The 13492-nt window shown below is 40.5% G+C and overlaps 1 protein-coding gene and 1 non-coding gene across 5 annotated transcripts in view; both read right to left on the reverse strand.

The window, feature by feature from the left end:
- PUM3 (pumilio RNA binding family member 3) overlaps nucleotides 1–13492 on the reverse strand; it is a 236768-nt gene that overhangs the window by 78334 nt on the left and 144942 nt on the right. For all 4 annotated transcript variants that reach the window (XM_063913956.1, XM_063913954.1, XM_063913955.1 and 1 more), the window contains exons 10-12: nucleotides 8864–8942; nucleotides 8501–8599; nucleotides 2868–2921 (exon numbers count right to left, since the gene is read on the reverse strand). In XM_063913956.1, coding sequence (XP_063770026.1) covers nucleotides 2868–2921; nucleotides 8501–8599; nucleotides 8864–8942 — 232 coding nt within the window. The remainder of the gene's footprint in view (nucleotides 1–2867; nucleotides 2922–8500; nucleotides 8600–8863; nucleotides 8943–13492) is intronic.
- On the reverse strand, nucleotides 12645–12760 carry LOC134932319 (U5 spliceosomal RNA). Its single transcript, XR_010179305.1, has one exon. It is a non-coding gene; the product is annotated as a U5 spliceosomal RNA (small nuclear RNA).

The following is a 13492-nucleotide window of genomic DNA, read 5'->3' on the forward strand; positions in this document are numbered from 1 at the left end:
TACAGGTAGAGATTCTGGGCCTAATTCAGCATGGATCGCAATTCTGAGAATTTGCAGTGGTCTGCAAGTAGAAAATGCGCTACCCAGACAGGAAGAAAAAACACCACTTGCAAAATTGCAAATGCATCATAGATCGCTATCCAATCGCAGATGCATACGTAATTTCTGGAACATCAAAGATTTTTTGCCATCTGAGCAAATGTAAGTAGGTCTGAGTCTACCACTAATCTGCGACTGAGACGGCCTGGAAGTGGTCTGCGCTGACGTCAGAGACCCTCCCCGAAAATACATGGGCACGTCTGATTTTTTTCGGACAGATCCAGAAAATGGCAGGTTTCTGCCAAAAAATGCCACTTTCCTGTCAAACAGTGGCTACAATGCGATTACAATCTGTACGCTTTTTCTGTCGCTATTACCCCTCACGTGTGCGCAATGCAAATGCTACGCGTGTGCAGTCATTCGATAATCGCTCAATTTGCAATTTCTCAGAATAGCAATCCATGCTGAATTAGGCCCTCTATCTGAACTCCATCTGGAATGCAATGCAATATGACATGACTCAGGAAGGCATAAAATGTCCATTAAAATAAACTTTCACTTTTTCCCCTTTGATTTAAGCAGAACTGCTGCTGGAAAGGTCACCAAACACTAGTGTCAATAAGAGATAAAAGGGTGATGTATCAAGCAGTGAACAGAGTGGGGAAGTGAGCCAGTGGAGCAGTTGTCCATGGCAACAAATCAGGATCTACTTATTTTATAGAACATACTTAATACTTTCTCAAATCTGATTGGTTGCTATGGGCAATTTCTCCATTTCTTGATACATCAACCCAAAGTACTCTGGCAAATGTAGATTATAAGGATATTAGACATTAGAATTTCTCATCCACATATCCTTATACACCGCATTATCCCTTGCAGAAAACTCTATTGTAAGGAACACTGAAGGGATACAAATAAGCACAATTTATAAGAATATCAGTCACAAAATGTATACACACTCCACATTATAGCTATGTACCTATTTACATTAATACAAATGGCCAGGATATGATTACTTTTAAATGTGACCATGGTGTGCCAATACTAGACTGTGTAGGTAAGCTCTATAAATGGATGAAACGCATTTACTGTAACATTGATCATATATATATATTTGTTTTATTTATATTTATTTTTTTAGACATTTATAAAGATTGCTATTACCAGCCACTATCAGTGTCAGACTGCTGAAAGAAGGAAAAAATTATGCGTGGGACTGATTGGGACTGATTTCTTCCTCTGATAGCAAAAAAGGGGCTAGTGCATTATTACTGCTATCTAACAAGTCTGCACTCACAGAAGCAGGATATGGACAGTGACACCTCCTGTAACATCACACCCCCAAATCTATCTCACCAACATCCTCACATCCCTCATCAAGCAATCCACTAAGAAGGAGCAGTATCTGGTCTACACTGAGTCCTGAACACTGTCCCCCGAATACATCAGACTCTGAATGACCCACCATTACCCATTAGAGGCCAATGTTCCTACCTCTCACATTCACAAGCCCTGTACTGCACTCTTGCTGCCTCTGACAGTGACCTTTAGTGGAGGCTGCCTGTGGGGTGTCTGCAGAATGTGATCAGGCTGTGCAATCTGCCTGGGGGGTCTGTGCAAAAAGGCTGCATGCAGGAACCAGTACAATCAGACTACTGTACCAATTCCATTTAAATTGTACAACAATGGTTACAGCTGAACCATATAGGTGTTGACATATTTGCACACTTACAGTACATGTAGTCCTAGGTTTTACTTTACAGAAAATACAGGGCTGTTTATGGTCACAACATATTGGAAGCAAGTGAATAAATTACTGTATAATACCTACCCTAATGGCATTTCTACTTTAAAGAATAAATATACAGTAAGGGGGCTGGTGTTTGGATATTTATATGTAACTAAATGAATGCCTGATGCTCCATGCTTGATTTGTATTAGCCTTACCGTGAATTAGCATCAGGATGTGACACTGTAGTAGTTGAGAGCATCCATCACTTGCTACAGAGATTTACATCTAACATATTGATCAAGGAAAAGACAGGCAAAGTGAGCTAATCTCCTGGAAATGGCTTCTTCTGCCTGCAGTCCGGGCACAAACCCTGGTTTACCTAATTTGATTAAAAATATGACCTTTGCCTTATCTTTAAATTAGAGATGCCCAAATTGCAGACAGATAGAATAAAACAGCCTTTGCAGAACACTTCTGAAAGTATTAAACTGGATATTAGTGTCTACATTAAAAGTACAGTGACTTACGCACTAACTGTGGTACAGAGACACTGCTGCAGTAATCCAATAACATTTAGTACACTGTACAACTGGTTTTAATGTAACATGTTGCATTTCTTGCGTGGAAGCAGGGGTAATTTTTGTATTGAACTAGTGGTAGTTTGGGGGGGAGCAACTACAGCCTGTTATCTCAGTAAAATGTTAATGACCTAAGATCCCATACATTGCAAAATCTGTTTTTGCTTCATAACTGCCGCCTAAGATACGATTTACATTTTTTTACATTTCTGTACAATTTAGCACAATATGTTGACTCCCTGCTTTGTACGGTACAGCCATACTTTAGATATAAGTTAAACATTGCTTTCTTAGCAAAGATATGTTCTGACTGAAGTAATGCAACATTAGATTTATAGAAAGAAAAGAAAAAAAAACAAGACACTTTCAGCGATTACACCAATATGTGGATGGACTTATTGATGTGCATGTCTTACACACTTGAAGCTGGTAATATGGTAAATCAACAAACGGCACAAATGTATTGTGTAATACGAGCCCGTAACAGCTACTGTAAAGGCGGTTTAACAACTTACTGTGGCAATTTTCTCAACAAAGGTCTTCATGGTTTTCGCAAATACTTTTCTGTCCTGCATGAAAAATCAATAGTAAATATTCATTTCCAAGCCATTACAGCTAAAAAGATTAAAATTACCATTACTTAATTGCCTACTTCAGCCTATGGCTGTTATTTGATGTAAAAAGTTGACTGAGGCAAAGATGTGCTATATACATTGTAACTTATTTCTATGATAATCTGCTCCTGAGTATCTTACCCATAACATGTAGTCCCATATTCATTCAATGATGGCAGCATTCTCTACATAACCATATTAAGAGTAATATTTTTTTATGCAATATTATGTCATCAAAAATAACAAACACAAAACAAACAAAAAAATTACAATATAATTTGCCACCCTGGAAGTGCAATCCGTCAACAACTCACGGTGTGTACAAGAATCAGCCATTAAAACCACTGATCGGTGAAGTGAATAACATTATCTCGTTACAATAGCACATGTCAATGGGTGTGATATATTAGGCTGAAAGGGAACACTGAGTTTTTAAAGGTGATGTGTTGGAAGTACAAAAAGAGCACGCGGAAAAGGGATACTGTAGCTCAAATTACTGAAAAAGTTATTGCTGGCTGATAGAAAGGCTGCATACCACACAGTGCCTTGCAGCTTGTTGCGTATGGGGCTATGTAACAGCAGACCGGTCAGAGTGCCCAAGATGACCCCTACCTCCGAACGCACCTACAACGGACACATGGGCATGGGAACTGGACGAAGGAGAAAAGAAAGAAGGTAACCTCGTCTGACTAGTCACGTTTTCTTTTAAATCAAGCGGATGGCCAGGTGTGTGTCATTCACCTGGAAATAGATACTATAGTACCAGGAGGTACTATGGGAAGGCAAGCTGGCAGAGGCAGTGCAATCCTCTGGGCAGTGTTCTCCTTGGAAACCTTTGACACGTACCACCTACCTAAATATTGCTGCACATCAAGTACACCCCTTCATAGCACCAGGTTTCAGCAGGATAATGCGTCCTGCCACACTGCAAAAATTGGTACATGTTCAAGGTGTTGACTTGGCCTCCAAATTCCCCAGATCTTAGTCTGATGGAGAATCTCTGGGGTGTGCTGTAAAAACAAGTCCGAGCCATGGAGGCCCCATCTTGCAACTTACAGGACCTAAAGGATCGCTGCTAACATCTTGGTGCCACATACCACAGTACACCTTCACATGTCTTGTGCACAGGGGCGCCAGAATGGTTTCACGGGGGGGGGGGGGGGGGGGGGAGGCGTCGCATTCCGGGTCCACCACAGCCACGCCTCCTCTCAGTAATACATCACCAGTTAAGAGACAGCCGGGCAGTACAGAAGGGGCCCCGCACCCTGCCTGCGGCAGCACACTGCTTTTAAAGTTGTAGCCGCTTACGGGGATGCGGAAGGAAGCGCTCCCCCGCACCAGCGCCTGCATCATGTTTGGAGGGGTCAAGCTACCCCCTTGCCCCCTCCCTCCCCACACGTTCCGACGCCTATGCTTGTGTAGTACATGCCTTGATAGGTAAGAGCTGTTTTGTCGGCACGAGTGAGACCTGCACAACATTAGGCAGGTGGTTTTAATGTTATGTCTGATTGGCGTACACATCTTATTTAACAGTCTTCTTTCTCACTATCCAGCCACAGTTACTTCACCTTTTCATTTCTTAACACTGTTAACCTTTTTCGCTTGCTGTCTCTATTAAAGTAACATTTGAATTTATAAATAATAAACTTACTGTAAATGTTCTGGCAACAATACCACAATGTAACATTTTACACAAACACCACTTGTTGTATTTAGGAACATGGAAATTCAAACACGCAAGCACAGCCTTCAAAGTTTTTTTTACCAACATAATGTCCATTTAAAGAGAAGACACAACTAATCAATAACTGTTGGATTTTTTAAAAAGTCGAAAAACTGAACTTTCCGACTTTTTTAGGTTGAATTTGATCTCGACCTATTCATTTATAGTGCCGTTTTCCCACTTTTTAAAAAATCTGACTTGTCGGAAAACACGTGAATCTGCGGATTAGCCGCGGATCCATGTGTTTTGTCGGATTTGCGGGCAATTCCGACACTTTTTTGGCCTGTTTCCGACAATGTCAATCTGACTTTAAAAAAAGTCAGATCGTATTGTTGAAAACGAGCAAAAACCTGTCGGAATTGACCACAAATTGAATATTGAACTATCGGATCCCCTCTGTCGGAGAGGCTCTGGCAGGCATTGAATAGATCCCTATATTGGCGTATTTTAGAAACAGCTATTAATGATCACTCAAATTTAGAAATACTATGGGGTATATTAAATTTGTGTCGGATCAGACACTTCACTATTCAATTTGCGGGCATTTCCAACAGGTTTCTGGTTTCTGCCCGTTTCCGACAATGCCGATCCGACTTTTTCTTAAGTCTGATCAGCATTGTCGGAAACGGGCTAATAACCTTTCGGAAACGCCCGCAAATCAGACAAACTACGTAGATCCACGGCTAATCCGCCGATCCATGTGGTTTCTGACAAGTCGGAATTTCCAGACAAAATTGGAAAAACGGCAACAGACTTGAATAGGTTGAATCCAGATTCGACTGATAAAGTCGGAAAATGCATTTTTTCCGACTTGTCAGATTAATTCAATAGATCCCTATGTTGTAAATGCAGTATTGTGGAAAACCCTTCCTAGACACACGTTTACAACTGGCTTTACATCTGAGAAAGCCGACACAATATATTCTTCTGCTATATATAAAAATAAATTGTGGGGTAGTTGGTTGAGCCGGTTAATTTTAAAGACTTCCAGTGGAAATGTACACGTGAGACAGAAACAGAAAGGTATACTGTATGTACAATATATAAAGTACACTTATTTCCCTTCCTCAAAACACTTGACATTACATAAGTAATTTCCATTTGGATATACTTATGATCCTACTATTAGTAGCACAATCAGAAAAAGCTCATGAGATGGGAATGGAGTTATACTAAAGCGTAAAAATCAAAGTTCACAAGATAATTAAAACAATGGTGGAATTCCATGAGTGAAATTTGTATGCAAAATATTAATTTATTCACACTGTAACAATGCACATGATCTGGCTGGTTCTTCTACCGCCAGGTGCTATTCCTGGTAGTGTGTAATTTATGGACAAGATGCTGAATACATGAAACAAAGCTGGCTGCATCAGGCAGGGGGCTCAGTGGATTGAGTGTTAAAGAACAGAGTTATCCTTTAGTTTGTAGTAGTCTCCTCCAAACTGATTAAATCAAAGGAGGCAGCTTATTTAATGCTGCGCTACAAACCCTGCCTTTTGGAGGTGGGGTGGGAGGGGGAGTAAATACTTCACATAAAACAACTTTAGATAAAAGATACCCAAACAGATCACAGGATATAAGTTGCATGGGATTTTCTCAAGCAATATTTGAGGGGTGTAGTATGGTATGCCGGCGGTCGGGCTCCCGGCGACCAGCATACCGGCGCCGGGAGCCCGACCGCCGGCATACCGACAATGTGACTAGCGCAAATGAGCCCCTTGCGGGCTCGCTGCGCTCGCCACGCTGCGGGCACGGTGGCGCGCTACGCTATTTTATTCTCCCTCCAGGGGGGTCGTGGACCCCCACAAGGGAGAATAAGTGTCGGTATGCCGGCTGTCGGGATTCCGGCGCCGGTATCCCGACAGCCGGCATACTGAAGACCACCCATATTTGAGGCATACGTGACCTGGAATGGAGACATGCATCAAGCCAGAAGAGTAAGGCTGGATACAATCTACCTTCCTGCTGCCAAATGAATCCTTTAGAATAAAATTAAATATAAATCACAAACTGCCGGGACAGTCCCAAGGGCACTCCAGCAGCAAATTAACAAATTAAACGCTTGGCTGACTTGGCTTTTTTTTTTTTTTTACCTAAATCAGAGATCGGATGTCTTAAAGGTAAATTTTGCCCCACAAGGCCTTTTTTTTTTTTAAATCTACATATTCAATGCAATTCAGACATTATAGTTTTCACATTATTGATTGAAAATAAAATTTTCCTGAAAAACACACAACTAAAACAAGTGGTTAGTTTAGTTTGGGAAAGAAATGATCGTGCCTAAGGTGGACAGGCAGGAATGTTGTTCTTACCACAGGGACAGAATCCTTAACCCAGCAACAATAAAGCAGATTATACCAGGAAGGCTTGTCTCATTTCCATAAGACCGTTATCAACATACAGCATTGGTTTACAAGCTTAACTACTCAGCCGCAGGCAAGATCAGCAATTAGCTGCAAGGTGAAAGCAGCGCATCCTATTTAAACAAGCTGCAGATCGGTGGTCTTTTTAACGGTACACACTTTAATCTAAACAAATAAGCTATTGAAAAAAAAAAGAAATATTGATTGTAACGGATTTACAATGGTTCCTGAACAAGTGATTTTATGTTAAAGCTAAAAAGTGTTCTAAAAAAAACTCTTATGGCCTGATAGCACAAGCGATGGTCTGTGTGATAATGTTGCATGTGACCAAATGTCACTATTACAGAAGAACTATCTGATCTGATGTCCTGTAACAAAAGTCTGCCCAAACTCCCCACCCCATCAATTAGAGATGGGAATTTTCTGTACAGTTCCACTTCCTCCAAGAGACTGGCTACACTAAATTTCAAGTAGCATTAGTGCTGCAGAAAGACATAATACTGTATGCTCAATATAAAAAAATGAAAATAAAAAAATGTAAAAAAAAAAAAAAAGAGCGCAAATGTATAAATGCTTAAAATCTTCAAGATCACAAATAGCAAGTAAAAACGAACATCATAAAAACGGTCAACCAATACAAATTTGCCATTTTATTTTCTAGAACAAGTGCCTAGATGCTCCAAGTTGCACTTTCATTAGCAATAGCGGATGATGTATGTGTTGTATACTTGATTAATAGAACAGTTTACACACGTATTTTCCAACATAAACATCACAGATTCTGCTATCGAATCAGAAATGTACTGTAGCTAATGCATTGAAAGCTGCGACCCCGTACGCAGCAGATGTAGAAAAATATACAAATGCTGTAGCCACCTGGAAATGTAATGAGACGGCCACTGGCGCATCACAAATCCAAGCAATTGTGTACAAATACGTAGCAGTGGTCGCTGATCCTTTGATAACAGACTGCCTGAGAAACTCTACGGTTGCGTAGAATGGGTGCGGGAATTAAGATGCTGTTTTCTGCATACAGGGGAATCATAACTTTAGGCTAAGACACCCCTCTCCTGCCCCCCCACCCCCTCCCCCACCGAAAACAATCACACCATTACTACATTTATGTCATCACTCCCTTTGACTGTACTGCCGCCAAACACTCCCAAACTGTAATCCGCATTGCAAGAGACATCGCTAAGGTATATTGGCACGTGCATTGTGACTGTGGCACATGCAGCCAGCCGATAATCGCTCAGCTCCATTAATATCTCTGAATCAGCTTATATCAACTTTCTCCAAAGTGGAAGCTACATTATACAAATCTACGCCTATATAATTACTTTAGACTGTAGGCTCTCAGACAGCCCCATGTATGCACTTATCTGGTATGTAAAACAATGGAACTATAATGTAAGAAAATACATACACAGCACAAGTTAACAAACCTTTGGTGTTCCATGCCATATACAGTGCATGCCCACTCTTGCACCATCATGTGTGTGAATTAAGTAGATCACTGCTTCTCTAATAGCCTCAATCATTTCCTGAGAAAAAGAATAATAAAAAAAAATCTTGTAAGACGAGAGGAAAGAAACTAAAGAAAAATGTACCAGTATTTACAATGATATCATCAGCTGTGTAGTGGATGCCTGAAATGGAGAAAGGAAATTCCTCACTTATACTTTAATTCTAACGGTGGAAAGAACTGAGGTCTCATCTAATTAAACAAATAACTCATTTCAGGGACTGTGAAGCAAATAAACAGTATTTTATCATAAAACAAACGGACAGAAGTTATATTTACATACCGATCTTATTTTTGGAGTTGCATGGTTAAAAAAGTCCAGAAACACTTTATGCACCAAAGAGTGTTTGATTACAGCTTCCCTAGGGGTAGAAAACAAAGTCTTATTAGACCCAACTTAAATACTATTTAAACAAAATCGATTTGTTAACACACCAGAAAAAATGTGGTCTGAGAACACTGCCGACAAAACTGTAGAGGCTGGGAAACACGTCATTACCACCCATTTATGGAAGCACCAGCTAGTCTATCACTGCTAACCTGTTAAGAGGTGTTTTCAGAGATCTGGTGTTAGCTAAGTACACGCTATATAATTATCTAGCATATAATCTGCCAGATGTGGCTGGTTGTAATGAAAATCTGGTAATGGATGAGAGCAAATGACAATCGACCATTTGCTCCCAAACACTGGAAAACAGACAAAACCTGTCATTCAGACAAATTGATTAAAAGCAAATTTAACCAACTTGTATGAACAACTGTTTTTGTCCGTTTTGCAATGTTTGGGAGCAAATGGTCGATTGTCATTTGCTCTCATCCACTACCAGATTTCCATTCCAACCAGCTAGATCTGGAAGATAATCTGCCAGATAATTGTATAGTGTGTACCTAGCTTAACATTACCAACCCATCTCAATTACAAAGGATGTGGTAACTACTTTTTAACTCTACTAACACCTGCTTTGACTAATATCTAAATTCCTGTCCAAAGTGGGACATTTTCTTGATTACTGAATGAACTGCTTCATTTTACTGTTGAAACATCTAACAAATTTAGGGGTCTATTTATTAAGCCTTGAATGGAGATAAAGTGGACAGCGATAAAGTTCCGGTCTGTGAGCTCCTAATTGTCATTTTTCAAACACAGCCTGTGACATGGCGGGAGCAGATTGTCTGGTAATAGTATGTGTGTGGTAGGGAATTTAGGGTGTGGATTAACAGATAGACCATGAATAGGTTAACCCCATATGGTCCACAATCAATAGGTCAGCAAGTACAAAATGCCGATATGAACAAGGTAGACATTAGAAAAGGTTGACATGAAAATGGTGGACACAAAGGTTGTTATTTTGTATGTTTAACCACATGACCTAAATTAGTAGACACACGGCCCTTCACAGCCTTCCTTAGCTCGCCATGTAAAACATGAAAAAAAAAACAAAAAAAAACAATTGTTGACATTATGTGTGTTGACCACTGTCATGTCGACCTTTTGAATCTGTCGACCTAACGTACCTGTTGACCTTTTGTACTGTCTACCTTTTACATGTTGACCTTTTGACCCTGTCAACCTATTGACTGTTGATAATATAGTGTCGATATATCGATTACAGACCTATTCACAATCTACCATCCACCTTCCGGGAATTTATATACACACATCCACTTGATAGATCCGGCACTCTTGCGGAATACCTGTTATACTTGCTCCGGTGCCCTCTTAGTGGGGAACGGTCACCCCACAAATCCAGAAAACAGGAAAAGAAGCGGCACTCTTTCTGTATTAGCCACATGAGTGAATTTTACCGGAATAACACTATTATTGTGTGCATCAACCCCATAGTTGCTGAACAACAAATAGAGGCAATGATTCAAAAAGCGTGGTTACCCTAAAGCAGAATTAATTGTTGCTAAAAATAGGATTTTGGTACTTACCAGGTAAATCCTTTTCTTTGAATCCATAGGGGGCACTGGAGTACTCTTGGGATATGGACGGGCGGAGCCGAACAAAGGCACTGAATATTCAAATTTAGGACTCTCCCCCCCCCTCCATATCCCCAAGTACCTCAGTGTACTTTGCCAGTGTTTTTTACTGAGCGAACAGGATATAGAGAGGTTGACAATGGAGAATCCCTATAACATAACGGACAACCACAAAGTTGATCCGTAACCTTATTGTCAACTAAACAGTTGACACCTTAACCGATAGAACTTTATAATTTGAGCCAATTGGTGAAAATGTGTTACCCTAAGCTCCTTCGAGCTTAATACCATCCAAGTTAAATTTGTTCACTAAGCTCCCTTGAGCTTACAACAACCCAGGTAAAACTGCTCTGGGTGGGCGTCCAGTGCCCCCTATGGATTCAAAGAAAAGGATTTACCTGGTAAGTACCAAAATCCTATTTTCTTTATCATCCACTAGGGGTCACTGGAGTACTCTTGGGACGTACCAAAGCTTCCCTCGTGGGCGGGAGAGCTGTTTGATACTTGTAACAGTAGGCAGCCAAAGCTAAATGCTGATGGCGCCACCATTCATAACGTGTAAACGTGCACAAACGTGGTGCACTAAAGGCTATGTAGCCGCGTCGTAGACGCTCCACGACCCGCTGGGTGTGACATTCCCACAGAACCTGTGGGATGCTATTACTGACGTAGGCGATTGTAACTTAGCCTTAAGTAAGCCTGACTTGTAGTCATTATTATCCAACTGGATAAAATCTGCTGAGAAACTGGCTAACCCCAGTTTGCAGTATCATATAGAACAAACAACGTATTCATATCACGTACTACATATATAAACGCGTAACGCGTGTACCACATTCAGAATTTTAGAATGTGCTGTCCCCACAGGAACCACTATTGGTATATTGATGTGAAGAATACGAAAGCGGATTTTGTCGGAAGATCTGCTTTGTAATGAGAAAACTCAAATACGGTGGCTTGGAATACAAGGCACCCAAATATGAAAACAAAATCCTTGCCGAAGCACCCTTGGCGAAGCCAAGGCTAGAAGAAAAATGTTTTCCAAAGTGAGAACTTAATACCCATTTGTTGTACGGGTTCAAAAATATGAAACTTAATTCCCATTTGTTGAAAGGATTCCAAAATATGAAAACTAAGAAATCTGAACCCAACCTCAAATCGCCTGGCGCTGTAGGTGGGATAAATAGAGTCTGAACTTTGGTGACACCTTGTAGAAAGATGTTTACAGACGTAAATAGAGGCAAACGCTTTGAAAATAAGTTTACCACACAGATACCTGCACTCTTAGTGCAGATGAACGCAGTTTTCCATCCCATCCCGTTTAACAGAATACGGGTACTTGAAGTATGATGTTGGAAACTTCCGAGGTTTACAACCTATGTAAGCACACGAAATTTTTTAATTATGAGCTGCCTTAAGCGGCTTACTATTTCGTAACATGGTTGGTATAACCGATACTGTAATTCTCTATTTTTTAAGAGAGAGGTCTGAACTCTCACCCCGTCAACCGCAGCTGCGGTACATAGATAATAGGTACATAGGTAACTATGGGTAAAAGAACGTTCCGTGATGTAACAGGTTGGCCGTATTATGAGCGGGGCAAGATCGTGTGCAAGTATTACTTGAAAATTCGAGAAGCAAACTTCTCCGAAACCCATGAGATACCACCAGTATTGACTGTGACGAACTGTCTTCTGATCCGTTTTGGCAACGAAGAGAGAAGCGGAAAATGGTGGAGCCAGATACACGATGCTGAATGACCCCATGAATGTGATGTACATATACTGAGCTTTTGTAATTGTGGCGAGATGCCATTATGTATACTTGGGGTAACCGCCTTCTGTGGACTCACATATGAAACACCTCTGGATTTAATGTCCAGTTTTCAAGATCCAAACCCTGACGGGTGAGATCTTTTGTCTAACAAATGTCCACTCACGGATTGATGTCTTGACATTTTCACATAATGGCGTTCTGAGCCATTGAAGATTTGAGTTACCTGCCGCATTGCCATGCGGCTTCTTGGTTTTCACTGGTTGTTGTGTATGCAACTGCCGTTGCTTTGTTTGACTGCTTAAGGGCAGCGTGAGCTAGGCATGAAAAAACAAAATTACATGAAACTCACGGTTGTTCCTGTCTACAGAAATCTTTAGTAAAAAGCGAAAGATTTATTCGTTCTGAAGAGAACCCAGAGTCTATCCCTGGACAGACTGAAAACGAATTATTTATTGCATTGTAAAATGCACAGAGTTCTAGGACATTTATCTATTGCATTGTAAAATGCACAGAGTTCTAGGACATTTATTGACAGCAATCTGTCGTGTTTTAGAACCTTTGCGTTGATTTTAACTACAAATCCTGACTCTCTGTGACTGTCGTCCAGAGTATACGCACCCTTGTCCCTCTGTGAGAAACGCGATTGAAAACACATCTTTATTCTTAATAAGTGAATACACCAATGTACCGCTAATGTGCGTGTACCTTTGTTCTTGCTGGTGTAGTAGGTAAAAGTCTTTGATTTACCGTATTTATAATCTTACCTAGGAATTGACATCGTTTAGACCGACTTAGATGTGATTGTTTTCGAACTTAATCTGCTACCGCAGTATACCTTAGTAGCGCAAGATAGAGGAACTTTGTTGATACATAGTTCTTATGTGAGATGAGCGATTATTCCAACATCACTTTGGTAAATACCGGCAGCGATAAGCAACGGTATAAATGAAATGGTTAATGGTTGTGGCGATTTGCAAACGCTAGAACCTGTGATGAAGAAACCGGACTGGGTAAATACGCATTGTGAAGATCAAATGCAATTATACAATTTTGTGGCTGCAATAAGCAAAAACTAACTGCAGAAAATCCATTTTCATTTTCTAACTGTAGTAAATGACTTGCTGATTGATATTGCAACGGAGCTGTTTGATTT

This window comes from Pseudophryne corroboree, chromosome 1 (assembly GCF_028390025.1).
Source record: "Pseudophryne corroboree isolate aPseCor3 chromosome 1, aPseCor3.hap2, whole genome shotgun sequence".
Classification (NCBI taxonomy): Eukaryota; Metazoa; Chordata; class Amphibia; order Anura; family Myobatrachidae; genus Pseudophryne; species Pseudophryne corroboree.